At 40.2% G+C, this 27,767-nt stretch overlaps 1 protein-coding gene across 1 annotated transcript; it reads right to left on the bottom strand.

Annotated features, from left to right (window-relative positions):
• Tbx18 (T-box transcription factor 18) lies at positions 1-26,730 on the bottom strand. Its single transcript, XM_052189302.1, has 8 exons — positions 26,213-26,730; positions 25,141-25,345; positions 23,029-23,130; positions 19,960-20,131; positions 11,877-12,044; positions 9,570-9,634; positions 2,340-2,434; positions 1-746 (listed from the first exon to the last, which is right to left on the bottom strand). Exons 1-8 carry the CDS (start codon positions 26,520-26,522, stop codon positions 22-24), a joined length of 1,842 nt encoding a protein of 613 aa, XP_052045262.1. The 5' UTR covers positions 26,523-26,730; the 3' UTR covers positions 1-21.
• Positions 26,731-27,767: the final 1,037 nt, after the last annotated feature.

Below are 27,767 nucleotides of genomic sequence, written 5' to 3'. Positions count from 1 at the left end.
CCATTTAACTTAAAGGCTCCATCAGACCATATGTGCAGACACTTGAGAAGATGACAGAGTTAAGCTTCCTAGGGTCCTGGAGTCAAAAAAACTCTGCTGGCCCCCACTGCTGAGCAGGTGCACCCCTTCCACAGGGGGCAACATCTGACGATCAGTCATGGTCCCGCTCGGTGAGGACCCCAAGAAACTTCCTTGAGAAGAAACAATTTTCTCAGGACTGGCAGCCAGTTTGGGGGATGTGGAGAAGTTGTATCCATACAAGGCACAGGGACTGTGTAATCGGAAAGTGTTGTAGGAACCCTGGTGGGTCTGGTTCGCAGCAAAGGCATTGCTGGGCGGTGACGGCATGATGTACTGGAGTTGAGGGGACATTCCTGAAATCTGCATGGACAGGCTGGTCTGCGGGCAGCTGAAGGTGTCCCCATCGGTGCCACCCATGGACATGTTCACAGAGGGGCTGCTGCTCACGCTCACGTAGGAAGGAGTCCTGGGTGGGGCAAAGGTCTCACCACTCTGGTTGGTGAGCCTGTTGTAGGTCTCTGCCAACGATGTGCTGTATCGGTTGAGGGCCAGGCCTGAACGGGCACAGGCAGAGTAGTCTGCTGGAGCCAGACTACACAGCTGGCTGGTGTTCGGCCCCAGGTGGAAAGCAGGAGAGGAACAAGAGGAACCGGACAACAGGTGCGGGTGTGTAGCAGGAACACCGTTCCCAGTACCTTGGAGGAGAGCTGAAGAACTTGTGTTGCCTACAAAAGATGTTGCAATGTAAAGAATGACTCCACTCACCAGATCTACCTTTAAATTTCATAAGAGTACGGTATACAAGGCTAGTCACAAAGGGGAGCATTACAAACGTGAGAGGTGGCTTAGCTTTCAATGGATTCTGAACTCAGATTGAGTCATTTAAACAAACATATATTTTCTTAATGTTTTTAAACCAAGGACTGGTAAAAATGGCTCCAGGGGTAGTGTAGGCAACCAAGCATGACAATCTGAGTTCAACCCTTAGAACCTACAAGGTGGAAGGAGAAAACAAACCCCCCAAGTTGTCCTCTGACCTCTATGTATGTGCCATTATATATGTAAATATACACATACACATAAATAATAAGTAAGTAAATAAATAAATAAATAATTAGAGGAATATTTTAAGCCAAATTATCTCTCCTGGTAATGAAGAAGTTTCACAACACAGAAAACAGTTAAGACACTCTAACATGAAAATTTTAAATTCTATCTTAATTTTCTTTCTCAGAATTTTCTTATTTATAAAAACAAACATTACAGATGGCAAACTTACCAGAAATTTTATAAAACGATATTTCATCTAATTTAGCCTCTTGCCCCAAAAGTGTAATAACTGTTCTTTTCTACTCAGGTTATTTCCTTTCTCTCAACAGTCTTCTCTTTCTTACAGTTCACTTCCTTACAGAGGAAGCACTGGGAGGAAAGCCCAAGCTGCTCCAGGATGCCCCGCCTCTCATACATCTATAGCTTCTCACTGAGACTTGTGTGCATCAGGGATTGTACCACTCAAGTTTCTGCTGTGATGTCCCGTGTCCCTCAGAAATCTCAACTCCAGTTAGAAAACAGGTGGGCAAATCACAGGCAACAGAAGAGCCAAAGTCTAACAAATAAACAATGCTGTGAAACTCAGAGAAGGCTGTTTAATTCAGCAACCAAGGGACAGCAATGATGGTTGCCTACTCCCCTCTCTGGATCTGCTGGCAGATTGATGTTTGCAAGCTTGACATAACTTAAGAGGAATGGAGAATTCCAAAGCGCTGGGCAGGCTGTAAAACAACAGTATTTCATTCCGCTTCTTTAAATAATCTAGAAGCCCCAAAACAAGCAACGATAGTAACCTAAACCCAAGTATGTAAAATTCTCACTGGGAGCTGGCAGGATCCTGGTAAAATATACTTCCTGAGGAGACACACAAACCCTGGGCTTGTGAGAAATGGGCTCAGAAATGGTCTGATCCAGTGTGCCTGAACTTATCACAAACCCAATAGGAAAACCTTGTGGAGACAATAGTGGAGAAAAAGGGACAGGCAGGGGCAGCTTCTTATACCCAGCATCCCATGTGTCAGTGTGAAATGTCAGGAGGTCAGAATTATGAAATAAACAGCTAAAGCATGTAAGATTTAACCCCTAACACCACAGGATGGATATTGTTCCTGACCCCCTTCAGACAGAAAAGAAATTGGTCCTAGAGTAGGACATTGTTGGTGATAAACTCAGTGGGGTGGGGGTGGGAGATAAAGAAGTTTGCATTTCTTACATGTCTGCCACTTCTCAGCAACCAGCTGCATGCATGACCCAGGACACTGAATTACCTTGCTTTGGAATTCCAGGGATATCTTCAAAGGTGAGAGTCCGTAGTGATGGCCTCCAGAACGCATATGACTCCACCAGGGCTTCCAAACCCATTCTAAATGGAAGAGTGAGGACAAGGGGAATCTAGTTAGGAACCGTTGGGGTTTTCATCAGTCGTAAGCATCTGAGGGACTGGCATGGTATTGGCCACGCCATATCCCTTCTACATTTAGTGGCATCTTAGGAGATTGCCACAGGCAAGGAGAAATGTTTTGGACAGGGTGTGGGAAGAGAATGGAACCCTACCATGATGCCTGCCAACATTCTTAGGACCCTGAAGCTGACACATGGACCCGGAGGAGCTGAGTGCATTCTAGCTATTTTGAGTTCAAGGCTCTGTGATGCTTTAGCGCTCTCTCCTTGTCTTTGAAGTTTGCCCTCTGATGATGAAGGGGATGGTTGCAAAAACATCCTTATGTCAAGATCTCTTTTCTAAGGGACATTTCTGCCCATCTTTCAGTACCTCAGGGGCTAGCTCAGAGGAAGAACCACTACAAGAAAACCAACCTCTGCTCTGAGGTACAGTCTACCAACCAAGGTAGGCCAGGAGGGGGCAGCACTGACTGCTCGTTCAGCATCTCACAGTGTGCAGGACGGTAGGTCATCTATTCTCTATACAAAACTCTAGACAGAGCTATCTATACTCTATACAGTTAGTAGAGGTGCTTTAAGTTATTATACAGCCTAATAATACATACTTATTGAATTGCTATGCAAAGTGACAAACCTGGTTGCAGACTATTTATATTGCATATGCATATTTTAAAACAAAACCAAGAACTATAAATACAAACATAAATAACTTCTACCATAAGTGGGTCAGTCTTCCTCCCTCTTACATCCAGTGGCTAAGAGATATAGTCTGGGATCTGGAGTTGAGGCTTTCCCTCAATTGTCCCTTTTCAAGGCAGCCTGGGATCTCACCACTCATCTTCATCCACTTCAACCATAAGCAACTTGCTTAAAAGTTAACACCATAGGGGCCACAGTGTATCTCGGTAGTTTACCACTTATCTAGGATACACAAAGCACTGGGTTCATCCACAGCACTACTGAAAGAGAAAAAAACTTCTTCCGGGTCAAATACAACCTGGATGTTTCTTGTGACTCTAATATTTACTATCTTCAACTCAGCCGATGGCGAATCGGTACCCACAAATTGGAACTAAGAACTAAGGCTAGAGAAGACCACCAGCCAGTCATGTGACTGCTCCAACAAAGTGAAAGTTACTTGAAGAGCAGAATGATTTGTGTGGGGTGGGAAGGGGTTGGGAACATCACGCATTGCTGCCCTTCCAGTTAAGGTCCCATACCTCCTGTTGTGGTGAGCTCCCGTGGGGACCTCACTCATTCCTTCAGCCTCAGAAGAGGACAGATCTTGGAAGGCTCTTGAGGGGCATCACCAGCCTGTACCGATGCTACCGCAGGCTATCATAGGGAGAACACCTCCACCTGTTTCTCCTGGGCTATGTGGGTGGGAAGAAAGGAGTCTGACTTCTGACATAACCACTGTTGTCACAGAGAGGACTGTTTTGGGTAAAGATACTAGCCTGAATCAGAAGAGTCAGCCTGTAACTATAAGGTACTCTGTGTGACTTGATCTCCCTGAATTCACTTTCCTGAGAAGTGAAAACTCTGTGAAGCTAGAAGCCCTATTAAATGTAGCTATCATTCATTTCATTCTACCTGGATTTTATTTTACTTAACTATTTTTGTAAATAAAACATCATACCTGTAACCAAACTGTAAGCCAAATCCCTGAGATCATACCAACCAGTAATATTTTCTACAGGGTAAAATATTCCTTATTATTTATTTATTAGTTTATTATTAGTTACTTATTAACTTATTTATTATGTAATTTGTGGGGTCTGAGCTCTCTCAATACTGGGTTACCTGTGAGTTGTATTTAATACTGGACTAATGAATGTTGGGTAATGTTTGGATGGTCTCTATTTAGTTTAAACCAATACTAAATATTTATTACTTTCAAGAGAAAATATTTCTCTTATGTTAAAGAATATAAGTACACACCTTTATTAAAGCAACAACAACAACAACAACAACAACAACAAACTACCTGCTTTTTTATTCTCACATAGATGAACTTTGATAAAGGCAGATCTGGATAGTTAAGATACCAATATAGCTATGGAACAGTTTTATTAAAATCAGAAGATTGTAGAACTATGTAGATATGTGTTGCTGCTTTATATGTTTTAGCAATATAGAAAGAAGTATGTTTCAAATCCACAAGTCAAATTTGTAGGGAGAAGTCACTGAACACAGCACCCGCACAGCCCTGTGCTGGGAGCTTGGAGGAAACACATCTACAAGTATTCTCACTGGGAGCTCTGGGGATGCTGCCCCGGGGCCCCACTCCACACTGCCAATTCCACAAAGGAGTTCAGATATTTCGCAGGAAACAGTTATAAAATATTTATTAGTTGAATCTGGACTTTTGTTAAAAAGCCTTCATTTTCTCCAGTAATGGAGACTTTTCCCATCTAGTTAAAGGAAAGATGAAAGGCCCCTCCAGCAGGAGAGTAGCCAAGGCGATAATTTATACAAGGTGCCTTTGAACAACCTCCACATTTACCACCGCCCTCATTTATGCTATCAAATGGCCAAGTTTATTTAGTAAGATGGTTATGTTTTTCCTGAAGTATTTAAGAGAAGAAATTTTTGTACCTTCCTGAGTAAAAACTTTTATAGGGTCAAACCTAAGGCCTAACTGCGGAATGGGGCTATTCTCAGCACATAAATTCACTCTCACATAGCAAATGCCTGCAGGAGGGCTTCCAAGGGTTGAAGCTACTGACTCCTGTAAAAACAGGCTACAGAGCCATAAGTAGCCAGGGAAGGACATGTTTTAATTGAACAGAATCGCTTTTATAAAATTGAACCAATCACATGTCTGTGTTTATCTTGTTCTTGATCACCTTGTTTATTTCATGTATGAGGAAAATAAAAATAAAATTTTGTCTTAAAAAGCAGTAAAAAATGCACAGCAGAAGCAGGAACAATAAAGGAATATTGTGGACTTTTTCATAGACTTTCCTTTCTATTAATATATGAAAAAATAGCATGTCCCTCTATGCCTCAAAGCTCAATACCTTCAACAAATCCTCACATAGCACATGGGTTTGTTTATTTTTAGTTTTCAGAAAATAATATATACATTTGAAATATTTAAAATTGACAGACTTTTTCACAATGTTAAAGTCATATTTTTTTAATATAGAGAAATACATCATGAGAAAAGATGGAAACTTTACTTCATTAATCAGAAAGCTTGACAGCAGTGGCTCTCAGCCTTCCTAACACTCCCAACTATAAAGTTATTTTCATTGTTACTTCATAACTGTGATTTTGCTACAATTTTCATTGCTATGTCATAATTTTAATCTTGCTACTCTATAGATCATAATGTAAATATCTCATAGGCAACCCCCATGAAAGGGTCACAGAGAGATTGTGACCCACAGGCTAAGTCCCACTTCTCAATATAGACACAACACATTTCACCTGTAACAAGGCAGTCACTTGAAGCAAAATAAAAATATTGAATTTTAATAAGAGTCAGAGTCTTAAAATATAACTCATTATTTTTGTCTGTCGGTTTAAACATTATAGGTTTGTGTGTGTGTCTGTGTCTTTAAAGATACATTTATTTATTGACTTACTTTTTTAATAAAGCATGTATTTATTTTTGGTGGGGTTTTGGGTTTTTTTAATTAATTAATTGTGTTCACACTCCATATTTTATTGCCCGCCCCCATCTACCGACTGCTCCACATCCCATACTGGTTTTATGAAAAATCAAAAGAAATAACACAAAGCACCATCTGATGCCAAGCCTACATTTTTCCAAGCAGGCAAAGTGAAGGGAACCCGTGTGAAACCCAGCCTGTGCCCTCGGAACTCGATGAGCAGGGTTGGCGCTTTATTTTTCACCCATGATGCCAAGTATTTTCAATGTCACGATTTAAATAACCAAACATTTTCATTGTGCTGCCATAGCTAGAATTCTTCCTCAAAATTTATCCTATGAACCCATTATCTGGATTCTTAGAAAAGGCTCATCCATTATTACTTTCTAACCATAATATATTTTAAGACTGTTCATAAGTCATTGCCTCATAAAGGAACTTCTCCCCAATGTCAGAGACAGTGAAGTCTTTCCCAAACAACTCAGCAGTGTAGATATGGTTTCTGGTGTTTACTCTCAAAGTCTCAGCATGGCCCTCCTATAGGTCCAAGAGTTTTAGTACATTGTTTTCCTACTTAAGAAAAAAAAAAAAAAACTGGCTCTAGAGAGATGGCTCAGCGGTTAAAAGCACTGACTATTCTTCCAAAGGTCCTGAGTTCAAATTCCAACAACCATATGGTGGCTCACAACCATCTGTAAGAAAATCTGACACTCTGTTCTGGAGTGTCTGAAGACAGCAACAGTGTAGTTAAATATAATAAAGAAAGAAAGTAAAAGAAAAAAGAAAAGGAAAGGAAAGAAAAGAAAAGGAAAATCTGAAGCCAATGCAAGACTCTAAAATGTTGTTTTGATATAACCTAAGTCACAAGAAGGGTTCAACCAAACATTTGCCAAGGCAGAAAAAGTCACCTCACAGTTTGCCTTCAGCCTCTACACCCATCATCTGAGGGTTACTAAACTATGATTTGTCATTCAGTTTTCAAAAATGTCCCTGCAAGGCAAAATAACCAGGAGCATAACAAGACGATCACCACTTTTCACCACAAAACATATTTCAAAACACATAAAGCAGTTTTTATCACTATTGCTCTGTAGTAATGTTTGAGTTCTGGGATACTAATTCCCCTAGAACTTTTTACTGCTGAGAATAGTTTCAGCTATCCTGGGTTTTTTTGTTATTCCAGATGAATTTGAGATCTGTTCTTTTTAGCTCTATGAAGAAGTGTTGGGAGTTTGATGGGGATTGCATTGAATCTGTAGATGGCTTTTGGCAAGATGGCCATTTTAACTATATTAATCCTGCCAATCCACGAGCATGGAAGATTTTTCCATTTTCTGAGGTCTTCTTCAATTTCCTTCTTCAGAGATCTGAAGTTCTTGTCGTATAGGTCCTTCACTTGTTTGGTTAGAATCACCCCCAAGATACTTTATGCTGTTTGTGGCTATTGTGAAGGGTCTCATTTCCCTAACTTCTTTCTCAGTCTGCTTATCCTTTGAGTATAGAAAGGCTACTGATTTGCTTGAGTTGATTTTGTAACCAGACACTTTGCTGAAGTTGTTTATCAGCTGTAGGAGTTCTCTGGTGGAGGTTTTCGGGTCACTTAAGTAGACTATCCTATCATCAGCAAATAGTGATAGTTTGACTTCTTCCTTCCCAATTTGTATCCCTTTGACCTCCTTATGTTGTCTAATTGCTCTAGCTAGGACTTCAAGAACTATATTGAAAAGATATGGATGGAGAGAGGGAACAGCCTTGAATGGATACAAAAAATGTGGTATATTTACACAATGGAGTACTATTCAGGCATTAGAAACAATGAATTCATGAAATTCTTAGACAAATGGATGGAGCTGGAGAACATCATACTACGTGAGGTAACCCAGTCTCAAAAGATCAATCATGGTATGCACTCACTGATAAGTGAATATTAGCCTAGAAGCTTTGAATACCCAAGACATAATCCACATATTAAATGATGTCCAAGAAGAACAGAGGAGTGGCCCCTGGTTCTGGAAAAGACTCAGTGCAGCAGTATAGGGGAATACCAGAACAGGGAAGTGGGAAGGGGTAGATGGGGGAACAGGGGGAGGGAAGAGGGCTTATGGGACTTTCGGGGAGTGGGGAGCCAGAAAAAGGGGAAATCATTTGAAATGTAAATAAAGAATATATGGAATAAAAAAAAGAAAAAAAGACATAAAGCAATTTCAATGCAGGAGATAAATGTGTTATAAATGTGCAAACCTTCCCAAGGAGTGAAGCACTTCAGATGAAGCTCTCCTATTGGCCAGTCTTAGTAATCCTCCTACACTAAACTTCAAAAGAAGCTCTCCTATTGGCCATTGTTGTTGATCCCCCTATACTAACTGGAATGTCTCTCTAATATCATTGGGTCTTCACTGTTTTTAGTGCTTAAACTGTGTGCTGTTAGGTGATGCCACTGTAAAGGTGGCACCAAATCTCTTTAGCAACTGAGCACATTTTGAGCCCTGTCAACTACCTTGACCATTTAATCAGCTGAAAACACCAGAAAGTCTACACTATTACCTGATTGCTTTTCTCTCTACAATTTCTAGTGAAATCATTTCTTGATAATTGAATATTTTCACTTCATGTAGACAAATCTAGTTAATACCAGTTTTATAACATGTGAGAATAATTTGGGGGAGTGAAGTAATAAAGTTCAAATGCCTCTTGTTATAAGATGTTTTTAGAAGCGTACATAGCAAAGCCTTACCCAAAAGGGCATTAAGAGAAGGCTTTTCTATTCTCATTATCTATTACAAAGTTATTTTTTAAATATAACACTGAACTGTACTAAAATAGAATCATTATCAATAAATTTAGAAATTTAAAGCAAACAGACTAGATGATCTTTTCCTTGATAAAAGTAATAGAGTGGAATTAATTGCTGTAGCTATCTCATTTACTGCAAATGCTATAAAATACAACACAGAAAAAATAAATAAGTGTGTGACTGTCAGTAGAGCCAAGACAAATTTGGAAACTGAAGAGCTGGGTTTCTTGGCAATATAAAATGGTTTCATGTTCCAGTTGGAAATCTAAGTTAACAAGAGACTCTACCACATTCTCCAGAGAGAATCAATAGACAGTGTGTTATCACTAAGAACATTCTAAACCAAAAGCGGAGGCAGAACAGACAATTTCTTGGAATATGGAAGCCCATGGGCCATAAGGACAGACTTCTCCATGGCCCCTCCAGAAATAACATGTAATCTACATGCCAAGAGCTTATACCTTCAACCCCCACCACATGCATAAAGTTCATATTAGGTCAGGCCACAGGAATCCACTCTGTACCTAAGTTACCTCCAAGACACAGCAACAATTACCAATTTAAACTGTCATCAGAAGTGACTCCAAGCTATGTTTGTTAACCTTTATGCTTGTAGTTGAAAAATCACATTTAAACCTCAAATATATTTACTAGAACAACCAGAAGATTTCATTAGGAATTACCTGTTCCTCCCAGAGTCTCGGAAGCCTTTGGCAAATGGATTCCTGTCTATCTTAAGGCGAGTAATCTGCAGTACAGAAAAGAAATAACATCAAATCTTTTATTTTTTTGTTTTTTGTTTTTTGTTTTATTTGTTTTTTTGTTTGTTTGTTTGTTTTTTTCAAGACAGGGTTTCTCTGTGTAGCCCTGGCTGTCCTGGAACTCACTCTGTAGATCAGACTGGCCTCAAACTCAGAAATCTGCCTGCCTCTGCCTCCCAGAGTGCTGGAATTAAAGGCGTGAGCCACTACCGCCCAACACATCAAATCTTATATAAGTAATATAATCTTTAAAAAGAACATTATTTAAAAGTTAAGGTAACCATAGAACTACAAACAACCCAAAAATTAACTGACAAAGGGTTCTATTGTGTTCCTTGTGTGGTTTAATATCCTGATAGTGAAGGCTGAAAGATTTCAGAAGGTCTGCTGCGAAAGACAAAGTTCGTTGCTCATTTTCTTTCTAAGAATAAGAATGAAGGTTTGATTTGGGTTGAATATTCCTGAAGAGGAAACAGAGCAGGCCCCTGCTGATCTGTCCTATCAAGCATCCTCTAAAGCTGAAGTTGTTTCCTTCCACTCCAGGATGTGGTTTGCCACTGATTATCCTGTAATAGTTCTAGGGATGGAGGGCCATTGCTTTGCTCTCCAGGCAGCACAGAGTGCAGGAGGAAGTCAGAGGGCTCAGACAACCTCTGCATATGTAACAGAGAGACTGGAAAAGGATGAGTTGGGGTTTGTTTTATAACATACGCTGTTTCCTCTTCGTGCACTAATTTTTCCCAAGGAGAAGAAACACTTTCTGTCCCTAATATATTTTAATAATCCCAAACGTCTCTAGACCTTCAAAAGGTTACTTGTATATGTATTCCTAAAAGTCTCTCTATATATACAAGAGTAACAATGGGAAGAGGAAAGGCTGGGCCCCTTGGGCTAAAAGTCAGAAGTGCTGAGCAGGAGTGTTGAGTCTCTGTCCTAAGCGGGGCACACGGGAGGGAGCACACAGGAGGGGGCACATGGGAGGGGGCACACGGGAGAAACCCATATTTTCTATGAAACAGCAACAACAAAACAGACAAAAGAGCAATATTGCCACTGAGATATGTACAGGGGCTAGGAAGTAACCTAAAACAGTCTGGCTGTCTGTTGAATGAATGAATGAGTGGATGAATGAATGAGTGAATGAATGAATGAGTGAATGAATGAAACTAAAACGAAGAGCATCTAACACAGACCACATCAGCAGCCACTACAGGGCCAGTTCTTACAAAACTGGCTAAAATAGAATGGATTAGACATTTTGCCTCCAATAATTCTCCTTCTCTCTTGATTTTTTTTTTTTTTTGGCATCTTTGTGTTTTAAATTGAAATAGAAGCACATCATTTCCTCCCTCCATGTTTTCCTTCCAGCTCCTCCCATGTCCATTCTCAAGTTGATAATCTCCTTTTCTTTCAATACTGTTATATGTGTGTGTGCATACACACACATGCACACGTTTATACAAATGTATATGTACAAATATATGTATATATGTATATAGATGCATATACATTCATTTTTATGTGCTTCTGAATCCATTTTTGTTGTTTATGTGCATATGGCTGCAGAACTGGTCATTCTGCATTGGACAACTAATAAGAGGGCTTGACTCTCTCTCTCTTGACTCAATATAAAACAACCTTAAAGAAACACAACCATTTGCCTATAAAGAAGTAAAGCATTTCATTTCTCAAACTGCTTTAGCCATTATAAAAGCATCATTTCAAAATTGTTGATCTTTTAGACTATAATGCATATCGGTGCCCAACAAAATTGTTTAAATCACAGTTAAAAGAAAAAAACCCTTTTAAAAAAAATCCAAAAATATGTGGGATAAATCCTTCTGAAATATTTCTTGCAATTCATGGGCTGTAGTTTTCAAGCCAGATCTCCTGTTCTAAGACACAACCACCCTTTCACACTTTACATGTCTATTTTTCTAGGTTGCCAACATGCCCTCTAATTTTAATTATGACATTATGATTCAATATCTCAGGACGAAAAGTAAAATTACACTACCAATTGCAAGATAAGTGTGCAGCTGAAGTCATCACTACAATAGGGAGTTGGTGGTCTTGAAGATGTGGCTGTGTATACACATGCATACTTCTTAAGTGTCATGATCAGCAAATGCTTTGTGGTAATTCCTAGCATTGGGATACAGTCATAAAGAGAGCTGGCTTTCTCTTTACACCAAAGGAGTCTAACAAGAGGGCTGCTGAACACAATACCTGCTGATTCTGATAGGCAGTGACAGTTGTGAAGACGGTTTCTGGGAAGGAGAGTGCCTTCACTCCCTCCCCTGACGGGACAGGCTTGACTGGAGACAGATCATCCCCACAGTCCTTGCGGATGACATGCACACGTGGTTGGTATTTGTGCATAGAGTGAAGAATGATCTAGATCAAGGGAGGAAAGCCACATTAAATAGGAACCACTCTGCAATTTGACTGTATGAACAGATATGTAATGTGGAAAATAACTTTTTGCAGGAGAGTCACATTTCTGAAAATAATTTCTGAAGTTAATTTAACAAAATACAGAAAAGCTGCATAGAAGGGCTAGGAAGACATCTGTACCATTTATATAAAAATGCAAATCATTTTAATAAAATCCTCAGTACAGCCACATGAAATAAACAATAAATGTCTATTGCTTAAAATACAATAATATATTCATAAAGATTTTATTTATAATGAATCGAATAAAACCAGAGTCAATACTAAGGAAACCAAAAAGGAGATCAAAATGATCATTTACTTTGCACCAAATCCATCTTTTAAAATATAGATGTAAGGTTTTCAAACTCCAAGGGGATTGCTCTTTCATAGGTGACTGTGCACACCCACTGAGGGCATTCTGTTGTCTCCTGTGTTTGTTCTACAAAATCTGTAACTTGTCAGAACAGTATGGTGCCAAAGGCCCTATTCAAATTTCAGAATGCCGCCTGGAAAACCTTCCCTGCCCAGAGACTCTCATGTGGGCAGCAAGATCCCACTCGGATTTTCCTGAGGAATTGCTCCAGATTCAGAAAAGCATTTCATATACAGAGATGGACATCACATAATCTATAACAGTGGAAGAATTATAAGCCGCTTACACGCCCAACATTAGATTAGTCACCAAGGAACAGCTATATCTTGAGATGTGGTGTCACAAAGCTGTTGCTAATGCTGCTTAGGCAAATTTCAATCATACAATAAAATGCTTGTTTTTTAATCTTAAAATGATAAAAACAGTACCTAATTGCTTAGATATATTTTCATGGTTTATTAAGACAGAGTATGGTGGTTCATACTGAGATATGAACAGTGATCACCTCTGATGGTGGGATCACAGATCAGGGTGTGTGTGTATGTGTGTGTGTGTGTGTGTGTGTGTTTGTATGTGTGTGCATGATCACTTCTAATGATGGGATCACAGATCAGGGTGTGTGTGTATGTGTGTGTGTGTGTGTGTGTGTGTGTGTGTATGCATGATCACTTCTGATGATGGGATAGCAGATCAGGATGTGTATATGTGTGTGTGTTTGTGTGTGTGTGTGTATGATCACTTCTGATGATGGGATGACAGGTCAGGGTGTGTATGTGTGTGTGTGTGTGTGTGTGTGTGTGTGTGTTTGTGTGTGTGTGCATGATCACTTCTGATGATGGGATCACAGATCAGGGTGTGTGTGTGTGTGTGTGTGTGTGTGTGTGTGTGTGTGTGTGTATGCATGATCACTTCTGATGATGGGATCACAGGTCACTGTGTGTGTGTGTGTGTGTGTGTGTGTGTGTGTGTGTGTGTGTGTGTGAATGAGTGTATGCATGCATGGGAGCACATTTGACTTTTTATGTTTTAATACTTTCATAAACAGCAGATTTTTTAAAATTTGCTTCTTGGGTTCTATATTCATAAATAACTTTAGCTGATGAGTACATAAACTTCCTGAACTCTAAGCTTTAAAATCAAAGTCTTGGTTATTATGAATATAGAAGGAAAATACCTAAACAAAAGCCATGGGAAGTGCCGTGTTTGATGTGCTTCATGTTGTTCCAGATGCAGGCAGTTTCATAAGCCAAGTTCAGAGCCTCAACTTGGTCAGCTCAACACAAACAGCCCTGCACTCAGAGAGTGTGTCTGGTGTCAGAAAACCAGGCCTTTATTCTTGGGACAGCCAATACTGCAGTTGGGGTTCTGTTTTTGTTTGTTCTCTAAGGTTTTTGTGTGCCAATGGAAGAGATAGAGGAAGGAAATAGATCTAAAGACCTCACCAACCACACATGCCTCTGGGAGAGGCAGTGTGAAGACAAGAAACTGCAAAAACGGGTGGTGGTCCTCACTGCCCAGCTGGTAAATGGATTTCCAGTAGATGAGGAATGTCTTTTGCTCATTTCCTTATTTCTAGATTATGTCTGTCCACTAATTCTGAGTTTAAAACATATCAAAATCTAAGCTTTAATCTTCAGTAAAGTTTATACTTTTGCAGAGTTTGTTGTTGTTTGTTTTGTTTTCTGGGCTACACTAGGGGAAGGAGTGTAGCTGACAGGAGGTCTGCTTTCTGACTGCCATGTAGGAGCATGCCTGTTGTATGGTTTGGGTTCTGCATGACATTTCTTAATATCAACAGATTGTTTTTTAAAAAGTAAGTTCTACAAAACCTACAGACTTCTGAGTCCTCAGAGCGCCCTAGGCCCTGAGCCAGTTTTCCCTTCCTGTCTAATTCATAATGAATTTACACTATGTGGGCAGGCACAGTCTCTGGGTTAGGCCCAATAGAAGAATCGCACACATTTTTTGAGCCTGTAGATGCAGTTAATTGAGTCCCAGCTTGTGTCTCAGTCCCCACCTGCAAACTTGCCCTGGTCCTTTTCCTATGATTTACTACTGCAATAGCACACTCTTTGCAATGTTACCATAAAATAGCAAATGGCCACTTTTTAATGTAATAACTTTAATATCAAATCAAGTTTTCACTCCTTTATTTGGCTAATGTTCTCTTTAGAAAATTGTCTTGCAATAGGTACCATCCAGAGTTGAAAAGTTTGATGTGCGGAGGCAGGAGGATTTCTGAGTTGAGGCCAGCCTGGTCTACAAAGTTTTAGAGAAACCCTGTCTCGAAAAACCAAAAGTAAAAAAAAAAAAAAAAAAAAAAAAGAAAAAAGAAAAGTTTGATGGAAAACTCTTTCTGTTCTCCAAGCTAAGAATTAAAATGTTGGTGGCTGAAAAAATGGCTCAGCAGTTAAAAGCCATTAGTTGCTCTTCCAGATGACCCAGGTTCAATTCCCAGCTCCCACATGGAAGCTCACAATCGTCTGTAACTCTAGTTTCAGGGGCTCTGATGCCCTCACACACACATACATGTAGACAAAACACCAATGCCCATAAAGTAAATAAATTAATTAAAAAAAAAAAAGAATCAAAATGTAAGCAGCATACAAATGACGGCATCTATAAACTCCAAGAGAAAAGTGATTTCCAGAGCAGAAGGAGGAAAAAGACAAGAAATTTCATATAATTAAGCAAGGAGCACACAGCCAGTTTCAGAGCATTGGAAGGAAATGATTTGGATTGAAGATAATAAAGGTTTCTTCCTTTTTATAGTCTTGTTTTATGAAGACTGTTCTCTCACGGACATTTCTCCATTTAGCTTTATACATGTTAAGTTCACTTGTTTATACCCTTACCATGTTTTAAAAAGTGAACTTGGGTGGGATATACTTAAAAAGGATGCAAAAAAGATTAATAAATGCCTATCTGCATTTATTAACTGATAAAGCAATGTATTTTAAATGTCTGTAAACAATATAGTGTATCCAAGGAATTTTTGAGATTAGACCAGGCAAGCTCAGTTCTTCTTTATAATAGTATCATTATTTGCTTCTTAATGAGCTATCACAGCTAGAGCTGGCAAGAGGGCTCTGTAAGGATGGTGTTTGCTGCTGAGTCTGATCACCTGAGCTCCGTCTCTGGGCTCCACATGGCAGCTGGAGAGAACAAACTTCTGCAAGGTGTCCTCTGGTCTCCAGGCTTGTGCAACGGCATGCAGCGACCCACAACCACCCATTCCCACAAACAACTAAACATAAGGAACCGTCCTGTTTATAATAATAGTAAGCCAACAAAATCTTGCTTACTTAGTATGATATATGGGACCACCAGCCTTTTTTAAAAAAAAAATTGAGACCATAATTAGAGCTTAAATAATCATACTTTATGTGCATTTTCCATACTGTCTGTTCTGTTTAGACAGGATTTGGACAGGTATGAACTATAATATTAGAAAAGGCTTACAGACCAATATCCACAAACAGAGTGATCTCACTTAAAGACTACATTTGAGGGGTTGGGGATATGGTTCAGTAGTAAAAGCAACTTCCCCTGGGCTTAACCTATAACACTGATAATTAATTAATTATAAATTAGATTTGTATCAAAAGAAGCATATATCTTTATTTGACAACTTGATAGTTTCACAGATGGGGCCTCTAGTTTTTTAGCTTGATAGTAGAACTTGTTGATAACTTAATTTTTTTTTCTACATGACAAACTCTCAAGATTGGATTAGGCCAAGCAAAGGACCTAAAAGGACCAGATAACAATGCCCCTCTCAAGTGCCCACTCCCTCCCCTACCCCACCACCACTACCCTTTACATTGTTGTAGCACCAGCTATGCTTCAGTTTAAGTAGTATTGAAACTTTATCTGTCAATCACAGGCAAAGTAGGATTTTCTTTTGTTCTTATGTGATACTCTGTTTCAGGCCTTCCTTAATACACATAGTCTCAAGTTTTCCAGCTTCCTTTTGTCTCTAATTCCAATACCGCCCTCAAGAAAACAAGGCCACAGGCATGGGATGGATTTTCCAGGGATCACAGATATGGAGTCCTTCTCAACCACTTCAATTTCCTTCCCAACGAGAGAGCTCATCTACTACTCCTGCACCATCTTGCTTCCCCATCTGATTTTTCAAGGAGAAACCATAAGAGAGTGTAGGCATGTGTGTCAGAAAACTGTCATCAGTGGAGACACACACACTCCTACAAGCCTAGACTGTGGATGCCCAACAGGGCCCATTTCTAAAGCATCCAGATACTATAGGAAAAAAAGCTGCCCCAACCCCAGGTGTGCCATCAAATGTGTCTCCTCTTTAGAGAGGTGCTCAAGGAAATACTTTCCTCAGAAGACTGATTCCAGGAAAAAAAGGACGTATGCATGTGGTGAGAAACTATCACCAAAGGAACTTCCTGTCCAAGGGAAGCCCAAAAGCCACCCTTGGTTTGTACCAGAGCTAACATAAGGCCACCCAGAATCCCCAAGGATCAAAAGGACCTACGAAGTTATCCCAGCATTCAAGGTGAGCTGTGGCTCTGAGGGACATTGGCACTCTAAATCTTCCTTAATTTTCTTTTCTGAACCAAGTCTAGTATTTGAGAAGCTGAAAAGTTACTTTGGGGGAAAAAATCACATCATCATCTCCTGGGGTAGCAAATTTAGTCAACGCCTACAAGACTTGGTTGGATTCCTGTGATTGCTTTATGTTAACTTTGCAATGCTCCCAGTGCCACAGAGTTAGGTCTTCAGTCACAAAGCTGCATACATGTACAAGTTTAACACCGTATATTGGAGAGGGGGTGGCTGAGAGATTGAAACATAAGAAAGGAATTTGGGGAATTAAACTCTGTCCCGTACAGTTTTATTAGTTAGAGGTGACAATGACTTCTTTTGGAACTGGTGGAATGAGAGGAAAAGGCTACAAAAGCAAGCGTCCCTAAGGGTGTCTTCTGAAGCCCCACCATGACAGCACTGCTTTCACGGACCTGAATCACAAATAGCACACACTACAAGCCCTTTTCCAGTCTCTAATCTGCTTCCACTTGGGCCCATCTAGAGTTCACGCAGCATCAGACTTCCTGTATTCTCCCTCTTCTGAGCTGGGATGCCTGCCCCTCTAGGGGCAGCAGGCAAGGCTGCAATCTGCAAGCTCCCTTCTCATCCCATGCAGGCAAGAAACTCACAAAGCCAGTTTCTGCCTTCAGTATTCTTGATCGCATTTAGCAATGTTCAAGAACACATTTTTTCCAATGAATACTGTGAAAAGGCACTTCCCCCTTACAGTCAGCTGGGCACAAGCACCAACATTCGCAATGCAATGCCCTCTCTTCTTGAGTTCACAGTTCTCTCCTGCTCCCCATGGATACACATTATATCCCTAGATTAAACAATACATCTTGTCACAACTTTAAAAGAAAACCTCACTAGTAGCCAGAAAGCCTCATTATTTTTTTTGTTCTTTGCTGCATTTAGAAGTTTTTCTCTCAGTAAGATTCTTTATTTAGGTCTAAGTAACTGAACTTCGGTTTGAAACTATCCTTTTATATTTTAAACAAATATTGTGTGATGGTTGATTTTAATCTGTTAACTTGGCCAGGACACAATATCCATATTTTTGGCCAAAGAGCGCCAAAGATATTGCTGTGGAAAAATATGGCTTAGAGATAAATACTTAATCAGTGGACATATGAAAAGCAGATTAATCTCTGTAGCAGTAAGTGGCCATCATCCAATCAATTGAAGGCCCAAAGAGAAAACAAAGTAAGATCCCTGGAAGAAAAGAAAATTCCGATAACAAACTAACCTCAGATTCAAGTCATAACTTCAATTCTTCCTAGGTCTCCGAAAGATGGAACTGGCCAACGATCCACAATCACATGAACATCGTGGTATTCATGTTTGTCTCTGTCTCATCCTCCCACTCTTCTCTTCCCTCTCTCCTACCTCAGTCTCTTTCTTCTCTCTGATTCCTCTCTCCCATACAAATACATTATTATTTTCCTGTATGTATATATTATTATATATTATACATATAATACACATATGTATTATATATACATATTATATTTTCCAGGGAATGTTCTTTTAGATAAAAACTACTAAAATTAGAAATCTAAAATCACAGATTAGTAAATCTATATTTAAAATTTGTTATGTTACATACTATATATAAAGCCAGTACTCTTAACTAAAAGTATTAGAACTGTAAGGTGATTATACTGATATAAATTCTTTATCAGTTTATGGTTTGGGGCACAATTATCTTTTTAAAAATATATTTTTAAACTGCAGAATTCAGAAGGATACTCACTTTAGGTTTTGAAAGTAAGCAACAGCAAATAGCATTTAGTTGATATTCCCTACTAAAAGGCAGAAAACAGACCCGTTCAGACGGATGCACCAGCAACAGCTCAGTCAGACAGAAGAAACTGACATTTTTCAGTGCTGTAATCACATGAACAATAGCTATAACAATTTGATTGTGGATTTATAAAAATAAATAGAAAGAATATAAAGTTATCTGCAAAAATATGTGAAGAAAAAAAGCGTCTACTTTCTCTGATTTAGTTTGAAATCATAAAGGTGGCCACAGATTGTCATGTCATTGGCTGTGCTTTAAAAGTAAACACTGCATTTGTCACAGAAAGGTAACCACCCCAAGCATCCCATCAAGGTGATGAGATATCTAGACAGCAGCAAACCACAGCACAAGCACTAAATTAATGTTCGTTTCAGTTTTACTTTAAGCGACTTGTTTATAAATGACCTGTGTGTTTTCTTTAGCTGGGAAATAATGAAGTTGGTATTTCTTTCTTGTATGTGTTATTCAAAAGGCACTTCAGTTCCTCTTAATCAAAACTCTAACAACAGTACACCTAACAGAAATGCTAGCTTTGAACAGAAATCAGTGTTACCCAGAGTTAGTGAGGTATTAATCATGCAGAACTCTGCCTAAAGTCAGCAAACTGTTAACAATGTCTTTTTGGAGTGGTTGGACTTGACCCGTGTATCAAGTTTCAGCAGTTTTAAGAGTAAAGGGAATTATAACATACTTTGACACATTAGATATCATTGCAAAACAATTGGGAACTTGCCGATGGGACACAGAAACAGAGTAAGCTCAGGTCATTACTGCAGTGAGCCTCATCTGGGAAAAGAGCTGGATGCATAGAAGACATAATAAATCATCCCTGTTACCAAAGTTCCAAACACAGTTCAAGTATAATAATTAGCACCTTGTGAGACTTCACATATTTTTTTTTTTTTTTACATTTCTGCCTTGGTTCCTTTTATTCCAAAGCAAGGATCTGGTGTTAACTTAATAAATGCTTTATGGAACACTTCGGCTATCGCTATGGTCTCTGATACAAATACAACCTTGATTTGGCATCTATTGTTCTCACATGGACCAAACAGAAAGGAGTAGCACAATCTTAGCGAGTGTTCGCTAGGCGCTGGGATGTCGCCTGCTGGTTGCACCAGAGGCTGTCTACTTACATGGCCTTGGTCATCCAGCTCATTGTTGGTCAGCTTCAGCTTGTCGAAGCTGATCACTTGTCTCATCCAAGTCTCCCCAGAGGCCGGCGAGTCTGGATGGATGTACACTCTGGGTGGTACCGGGGAATCAGCATTTCCTGCCACCATCCATTTAGAGCTATGGTAAACATACCTACAAGGCAAAGACTGTCAGAATGCGGACTATTCCAATACTGGAATTAACAACTCAGAGCAAGTGTGCACCCTTTTCTAAAAGTCTAAAACAAATTTGTTTCTCTATACACGCAAATGAAACCTTTAAGTCTACATTTGTATTTGTACTATGGGGCCTTGTATAATTCAGAGCAAACATCTTTTTGATGACTTAGTGAAGATATTCAGGCTGTCTCCTCTGTAAATATATCTATATATTTTATATATAGATAATCCCACGTATCATGATTCTAATGTGTTACACTTACAATAGACACAATTAAAATTTTTGTGTGAATATTTAAATGACATGAAGACACTGCAAAGCTGTCATATCTCTGAGTAAATCTAAAATACTTCAGTGTCTTATTTTAAAAGTTTCTGCTTCCTGAAAGAAAACTTCCCTACTTAGGCTCTGTACAGCCTTGTGGGATAAACATGGCAAGGTGAGAGAAAACTGTCCCCTTGGTTTTTGGGGGGAAGAAACGTTTGTCCTTTTAACAGGTTGTTAAAATGAGTTATTTTTCTCAATTTATTAACATTATAAGCAGAGGTAGACTAATTCAGGATAACATAAATTTTTTGAGGAATCATAAAATATAGACGATCATTAATCTTTTGTGATTCTCTTTCTTGACCTTCCAAGAAAACAACTTCAGTTAGCAAATTCTAAATTCTAACTATCAATACTCAACATGCAAAGCACACTTGTATAGTCTTGCCAATTAAGGTTCATTCACAGTTTTAAAAAACCACTATAGCTTATTGTATTTTTAAAAGTAGTAACAAATAAATTGACTCAGCAAGAAAAACATTCAAATAAAATTTCCAGGAATAATCAACTGTATAATTAGATTAGTATTATTATCTGTTAGTGTGAATCTAAAAAAAATAGAAAGTAGGATATTGAAATGGTGACATGAGATTACACATTTAGGTTGCCTCCTGTTCACATGTTAAGATACTGCACAAAATTTATGGTGATAATGTTCAGGTAAGTCAGAAACACCTGTGTGGCAAACGCACACCTTTTTAAAACAGCATGAAAATGTTCTCTTACATCTGTATTTGGTGAAGCTCTTTGTCTCAGCTATGGCTACACATTTCAGTGAGCTCAATCTTAAGCTCAATATCCCTAGTAGATTTCAATTCCTTTCCTTGAAGCAAAATATATAAGCAGAGCATTTAAATAAATTTTAAAACCTTTAATTGGCAGGGTATGGTTTTAATAAATTCCCATGAGCATTTGTGATTATTAATTTTTTCATAATGTTTTTAACTTGGACCAAATACCATTCTTTGACAGAGAATAAGTCAAAAAATAATATCTGATACTGATGGAAAAGTTGGAAAATACATGGAAACCTTAGAGATGCATGGGAAAAAACAAAACCAAAAAACAAACAAACAAAAATTCCTGCACTTCAGATAAGACTCGAGTTACTACCAAAATAAAAGCGTTCTATCAAAACCTTGCAAAATCATGTGTATTAAACAGTTCAAAATCCAACACAGTCTAAGAAAATAAATTGTACATATAAATATTCCTTGTAAAGCATTCTAGATATCAAAGCTAAATGTTTCCTAGGAAGTAATGTGGAAGGCAATTTTGCCTTTTACAGTTTGATGTGTTAAGATGTAAATTTTCTTGCTTTCTGTGACAGTAAATATAAATCGTATAAAAGAAAAAAAATAAGTATATGGGGAAAACTGGAGGAAGAAACAGAGTAGAAACTTGAAAATGAAAAGAGTAACTTAGAAACTCATTAAGAAGTATGTTATCTTTGTCAACACGAAACTCAAACTAGAATATGGACTTTAAATCATGTGTGTTTAGTGAATAAGCTTGATACCTTCTGCTTTCTGCTAGTTAGTAAGTATGCTAGTAAAACTCCTAACGACTTATATAATTAGAATAAATAATACAACTTAAATAGAAAACATAAATAAGGCTATTATATTTAACACATTCAGTATTTCATATGCTTGTACAGAAATTTGAATTAGATACTTTGACATCAAAAACTTGTTTTTAGCAAAACAAGCACCCACTTTTTTTAAAGTGGTAGAAACCAAATAATTTCATTTAGACATTTCATTTGACAAATTTTTTCAAAGATTCTTCTGATCTCCCAAGCTCTCAAATGTCCTTTTAAACAGTTTAGCATTTTAAATTCTTCCAAGAAAAAGCATTGTCATTGAAAATCACTAATTCTCTTTCTTGTGTAAATAAAAGCAAAGAAAACTAAAGAACATGTGCATCTGTATCTTTTCAGAGTTTACTTGATGCCTAGACAAAAATATTCTGTTTCAAAATTCTAATATTATCAGGTCCCAACCTGATAAAATCCAGGGATAACAATTCATTACAAGCTTAAAGATGATTTCTTGTTGCAATGAATTATAAGATTTTATTTTTATAAATTATAAATGTGTTTTTAAAAAGAAAGCCTAAAATATATATGACTTTTTACTATGACAGGAAAATGAACACAAGATCAAAATAGGAAAAATATAACATTTACTATAATGTGTATCTGCAAATTTTGCATTAAACACTTCCTCTCAAAATTCTAACTGAAGTTGTAACCAACATTAAAGATACATTCAATGTAACAATGCCGGACTGTTCCTTGCTCAAAGTTACAATGACCAGAGACATATCTTTATCTATTAAAAGCTAAGCAAACACTGAGTTTCCACATATGCTGGGGGACAAGGCACCAAGTGAGCTGCAAGAACCCATGGATGTTTAGATCATGAATTTGGGAATACTACAGACTTTGTAAAACAAAGATCACAGTGGCTGGATGAGACCCGCACAAGTCTGCCAAGCCTTGGTGTTGCTATTGCTCTGCTTGTAGTCCTCAGTCCTACCTGTATCTTTTGTTGTCCACCGGCACAATATCCATGGCAATGTAATATTGCTGGTGAGGATCTAATCCGGAGATCTTCACTCGCATTGCTGGAAACATGCGCCTGTTTGCAAGGGAACGGTTTTGTTTTTGCTTGTGATGAAGAATAGAGACCGAATAAACCCAAGAAATGTCTTTTTAAAAAAAAAAAAAAAAAAAAAAAAGTAAACTAGCTTAACATTCACCTTGATAACATAATTCTGGGTTTCGGAACATGGGATATATCAAAACCATAGCTTTAAAACTGATTTGCTGTACTGTGTACACAAGTTCCCTGTTTACTGAAATATCAGTATAACTTAAACATAAAAGGATTTTACACGAAAGAAACGTTTTGAAACAAAACCAACAAGCCTATTTACCTTACTACAAATAATGAAATGCATTGAATGATACAAACTTCAAATTGCTGAAAGCGATAAACTATATTATAATGTGAAATTTTAAAGGGGGTTATAAAAAACCCACAAGGAGCCAATGTGCCATGCTATAACCAAACAATACGTTCTTTATTGAGACAGGACTTCCTGTCTGCAGCCTGGTAAGGTAAAGTGCAAAAGGCACTCTAAATTTGAAAGGTATAGTAAAACTTCTTTATTGGAAGCAGAAACTAAACACAACGTATATTTATGAATTTCCTTCCCCGCCACCACAACCCCAAAAAATGTTTTCTTTTCTAACCGCAATTATTGCTAATTAAAGCAAACGAAAATTCCATTTTTCTCTTGACTTCCTAGATATATGTATCAAAGGAGATGCTGAAGTCAAGGCACGTAATCCCTTTAAAAAGAGCACAGAAGCAAGAAATACAGCCACACATTACCATGCATTAAAAACAACATCAGTTTTGCCCTTAAAAAAAAAAAACTTACTTTTAATGATTTATGTCTAGGACCCTCCAACTAATCTCATTTTTGTTAACTTAACCTTATAACACAAATTTATTTACTGATTTTTCTACAGCAGTGCTATTAAAGACCACTGCCAGGGAAAGAAAAGTCCCTAAGTATTAACTAAACATGAGAACAGTTTAATATGCTGACTGTTTGAGTGTTCTTTCGGTACACCTGTAAGATAAAGAGTAAAGGTCTTTAACTACATCCTCTATAAGACAACTGTTGCTTTGTGTTGGTGAAGAACACATTTGGATCATTAATAAAAACTCCCCGAGAATGCAGAAGGTAGCATATGGATTCAATAAAATATGTTTTTGTAATTTCTAATAAGTTTGGATACTTTTATGCTACCCAGGTTTTTACCATGTGTACTCCCTGAAAGAGTTGTGTGTGCTTTTGAAAGAACCTTTAAAGGGATCATATTATTCTTAGATTTCATTACACTAAATGAGCTGAAAACTTGAAAGTGTGAGTTTCTCGCACCGACCTCAAATTAATATGATGTGGCCAACAAATCCATTTATTTGACTAATGAACCATACACAAATTACACAGTCTAAAAAAATTGACTTCTTTTGAAACGTTCTTGTATTCTATAAATTTAAGGTAGTGGGCTGTTTTCGTGTGTGTGTGTGTGTGTGTGTGTGTGTGTGTGTGTGTGTGGTGTCTACAGTTTTAAAAATCAGAGTAATGATTCTTATAGTAATACATGATTAAACATGACCATAGTGACTTTGCAGGGTAGCCTAATATCATAATAACACAATATACCATGGGCTTATGGTGCTGGGACCAATCTCAAAGTTTTGAATTTTAAAAAAAGAAATCCGAGTACGCTAAAAAAAATACTATTAAAATAAAAAATAACTAAAGCAGGAGAAGTCATCTATTACCTAGCTCAGAACTGATACCTAGAGTCTAAATAAATGCACAGACTTCGTACACAGTATCTGTAACTAAGCACTCCCTCACTCAGAGCACGGATCACTAAGGCTGTAGCACCCATCTTGACAAAGATCTCTCTGTCAGGATGCGCCCTTCATCGTCAGCGCTTTGGGAAAGAAAGCAATAAAGATTTAGAAAGGGAGCTAACAAAGGCCCTGTTGGGTGGGTCGCAACTGCGACCAGGGTCGGATGAGGCCAGAGTCTCACCTGGAGACCTGGAGTCCCAGGCTTACCTGCCGGCTTTGGTGATGATCATCTCAGTGCCTATTTCGTGAAAGCGCTTCCAGAGCTCCGATCCTTGCAGATCCACTCTTGGGGCCTGCGGCGCGGGCAGCGGGGTCCCGGGCCGTGCCAGGCCAGGTATGGGAGACCCTTTGGGGGAACCTCCCGGGGACGCCAGCGGGGAGGCTCCCTGCAGGAAGCCGTCCTCACAGCTGCCTGGACAGCAGAGGACAGAGACCGGGAAGCAGTGAGGGGGAGAGCCGGCCTTGGGGATCATCTCAGGGCCAGGCCCTAGGACAGCTGCCCGCAGTCCTGCCGCGCGGGGCGAGCAGAGCTGCCTTGAGGCCTCCAGGGTCCCACTGAGTCCCCTTGTCCCTCCTCACGCGCCCGGCCTGTGGGCGACACACGCTACGGACACACACTTGAGACCCGTCCCGAGTGCACTGTCGGGGGCGCAGATGCCGCCGCAGCAGCCACTGCTAGGGTCTGCTCGGCTCGGGTCACCTCTTCCTCCCTCCGCCCCAGGCGGCCGCCGGGCCTCTGAGCCTCGCGCGAGACATCTTCTGGAAATTTCCCCAAACCCCGCTCCCGCCAATCCCCGGGGCTGCTGGCTCTCCAGACACGGCGGGTAGAACAGGGCGAAAAGCCCGCCCCGGGGAGCCCTGGGCTCCGGCGGAGTAGCGTTCCGCATTCAGGAGGGCAAAGAGTGTGGGCGAGCTCGCCGCCACCTCTGGGGTTGGCGCACCCAGCTTCGGGGGCGTCCGATCGGGTTTCTGCGCTTTAGTCCGCGCCTTCCCTTCACGCGCCCCGGGGCCTCCTAAAACTTAGAGAAATGAAAAGCAGCAGCACCCCTGGGCTCGAACCCTCCCGGCACAGAGGCGAGGACTGCGGCAGCCCGCCGGGCCGGGTTGAGAGCCGCGGATGGACAGTTCGCGGGGCCGACGGGTCAGCGCCTGACCCTGGGGCTCGGCGGCGGAGACCCGGGAGGACCGGGCGCTAGCGCAGCCCCACCGAAGCTCAGGTTCGCGGGAGCCGGGCTGGGACGCGCCGGGAAGCCGCTGGGGCGGGAAGGGATCGACTCACCCGCAGCTCCTCGAGAGCCACAGCTCCGCTCCGAATCCCCGCAACTCCGTGCCGGCCCGGACGCCGCGCTGACTGCGGGCGGCTGAGCAGCCGCATCTTCGTCGGCCTCGGAGCAGCCGTGCTCGCCCGCGCCTCCGCCACGGCTGCAGCCTGCGTCGTCCACCGCCCCCGCCGCCTCTTCCGTGGCCAGCTTTCTCCGCTTCTTTTGAAGTTGTTGCTGCTTCTCGGCGCCGATCAGTGCCTCCACCGAGAAGGCGTGCGCCTTGAGGCTTAGCATGCTGCACGGTGAGCCCCTCCGCTTCTCCGCCATCCCCGCCGCCCCGAGCCCGCTCGCCCCTCTCTCATATACCCGCGGCTGGGGCGCACGCACGCGCTCGCCCTCCTGGCCCCACCAAAAGCTCCGCAGCTCCCGATGCCTCCCGAGATCTGTCCCCTTCCAGCTGCGGGCAAAAACAAATTTGCTGTTAAGTCGTTCTCTCTGGCGTTGGGATCGGAGGAAGCCGGAACGGGGCAGTCAAGTTTCCTTTCCTCTGTCTCTCCCTCGAGTTCAGTGATGCACTTCTTGACTCCCAAACCCTCCACCTCCTCCTGCTGCTCCAAGATCTGCCTCGACTGATGCGCCCGAGAGGACTAACACGGGAAAAAAAAACACTCTGCGGACACAAATTAGGGATTGTAATTGAAATTTGTTGCCTTGATCTGTCAGCACTTCCAGGCAGGAGAGCGGTGGGAAGAACTTGCTCATTAGTGTCAATAAAGCGGCGGGGGCGGGTCCTATGGAGCTGTCCATCACCGAGACGGCTCACCAATCAGAAGAATGTGACTCGCTCAGCCCGCGCCCACTTCCTTACAAGGTCGGAAAATCTCGGACAGAAAAGCGCCGCCATCTGGCTTGTCTGTGCCAACCTCTAAAAAGCTGAACCCTCTTTTGCTGACACCCACCAACCCAGCTCAGACCCTGCCTCTTAGGCTTTTCTCCTCAAGTCCAGGAAAGGCTGAGCCTCAGGGTTTAACAGGAAAAAGAGATCCACAATTAGCAGTATAGAGGATCTTTCGAGAACCCTTAAATCTCTAGTCCCACGCCCTATCCTTGGGGCTACAAAATACATTTGGAGGGGGGCAGGAACTCCCAGCTAACACATTTCATTTCTCATTTAAACATTCCTGCGTTTATTGAGGCCCACTGTGAGGAGAGAATGACCACGGGCTTGAATCTCACTCCATAGATTTTTCTTAGGTGAGATGAATTTAAGCATATTTGATGTTTTTAGATTTAAAAATCAATCATTATATTATCTTTTAACCCTTCATATAAACTATCCAGGTGTCTCCTTTCTAGAGATGCCCTTCTATTTAGGAGTAATTATTTTAAAATGTTGGTTATGGGATTTTAATTCTGTCTTTAATAATATAAGCTTAACTTCCAAACTTTCCAAAGTAAGTCATGTTTTATGAATTTCTGTATGTTTTATTTTAAATGTCTGTATGTTAAAGTAGCTTCATATTGGGTTTTTAAGAATCGGCATGTTTCCTTAAAATAAATACGAAAGGAAGC

The sequence above is a fragment of the Apodemus sylvaticus genome, chromosome 7, assembly GCF_947179515.1.
Source record: "Apodemus sylvaticus chromosome 7, mApoSyl1.1, whole genome shotgun sequence".
NCBI classification, from domain to species: Eukaryota; Metazoa; Chordata; class Mammalia; order Rodentia; family Muridae; genus Apodemus; species Apodemus sylvaticus.
Note: the sequence above shows the minus strand (reverse complement) of the source record. Positions and strands in the feature narration are given on the sequence as shown.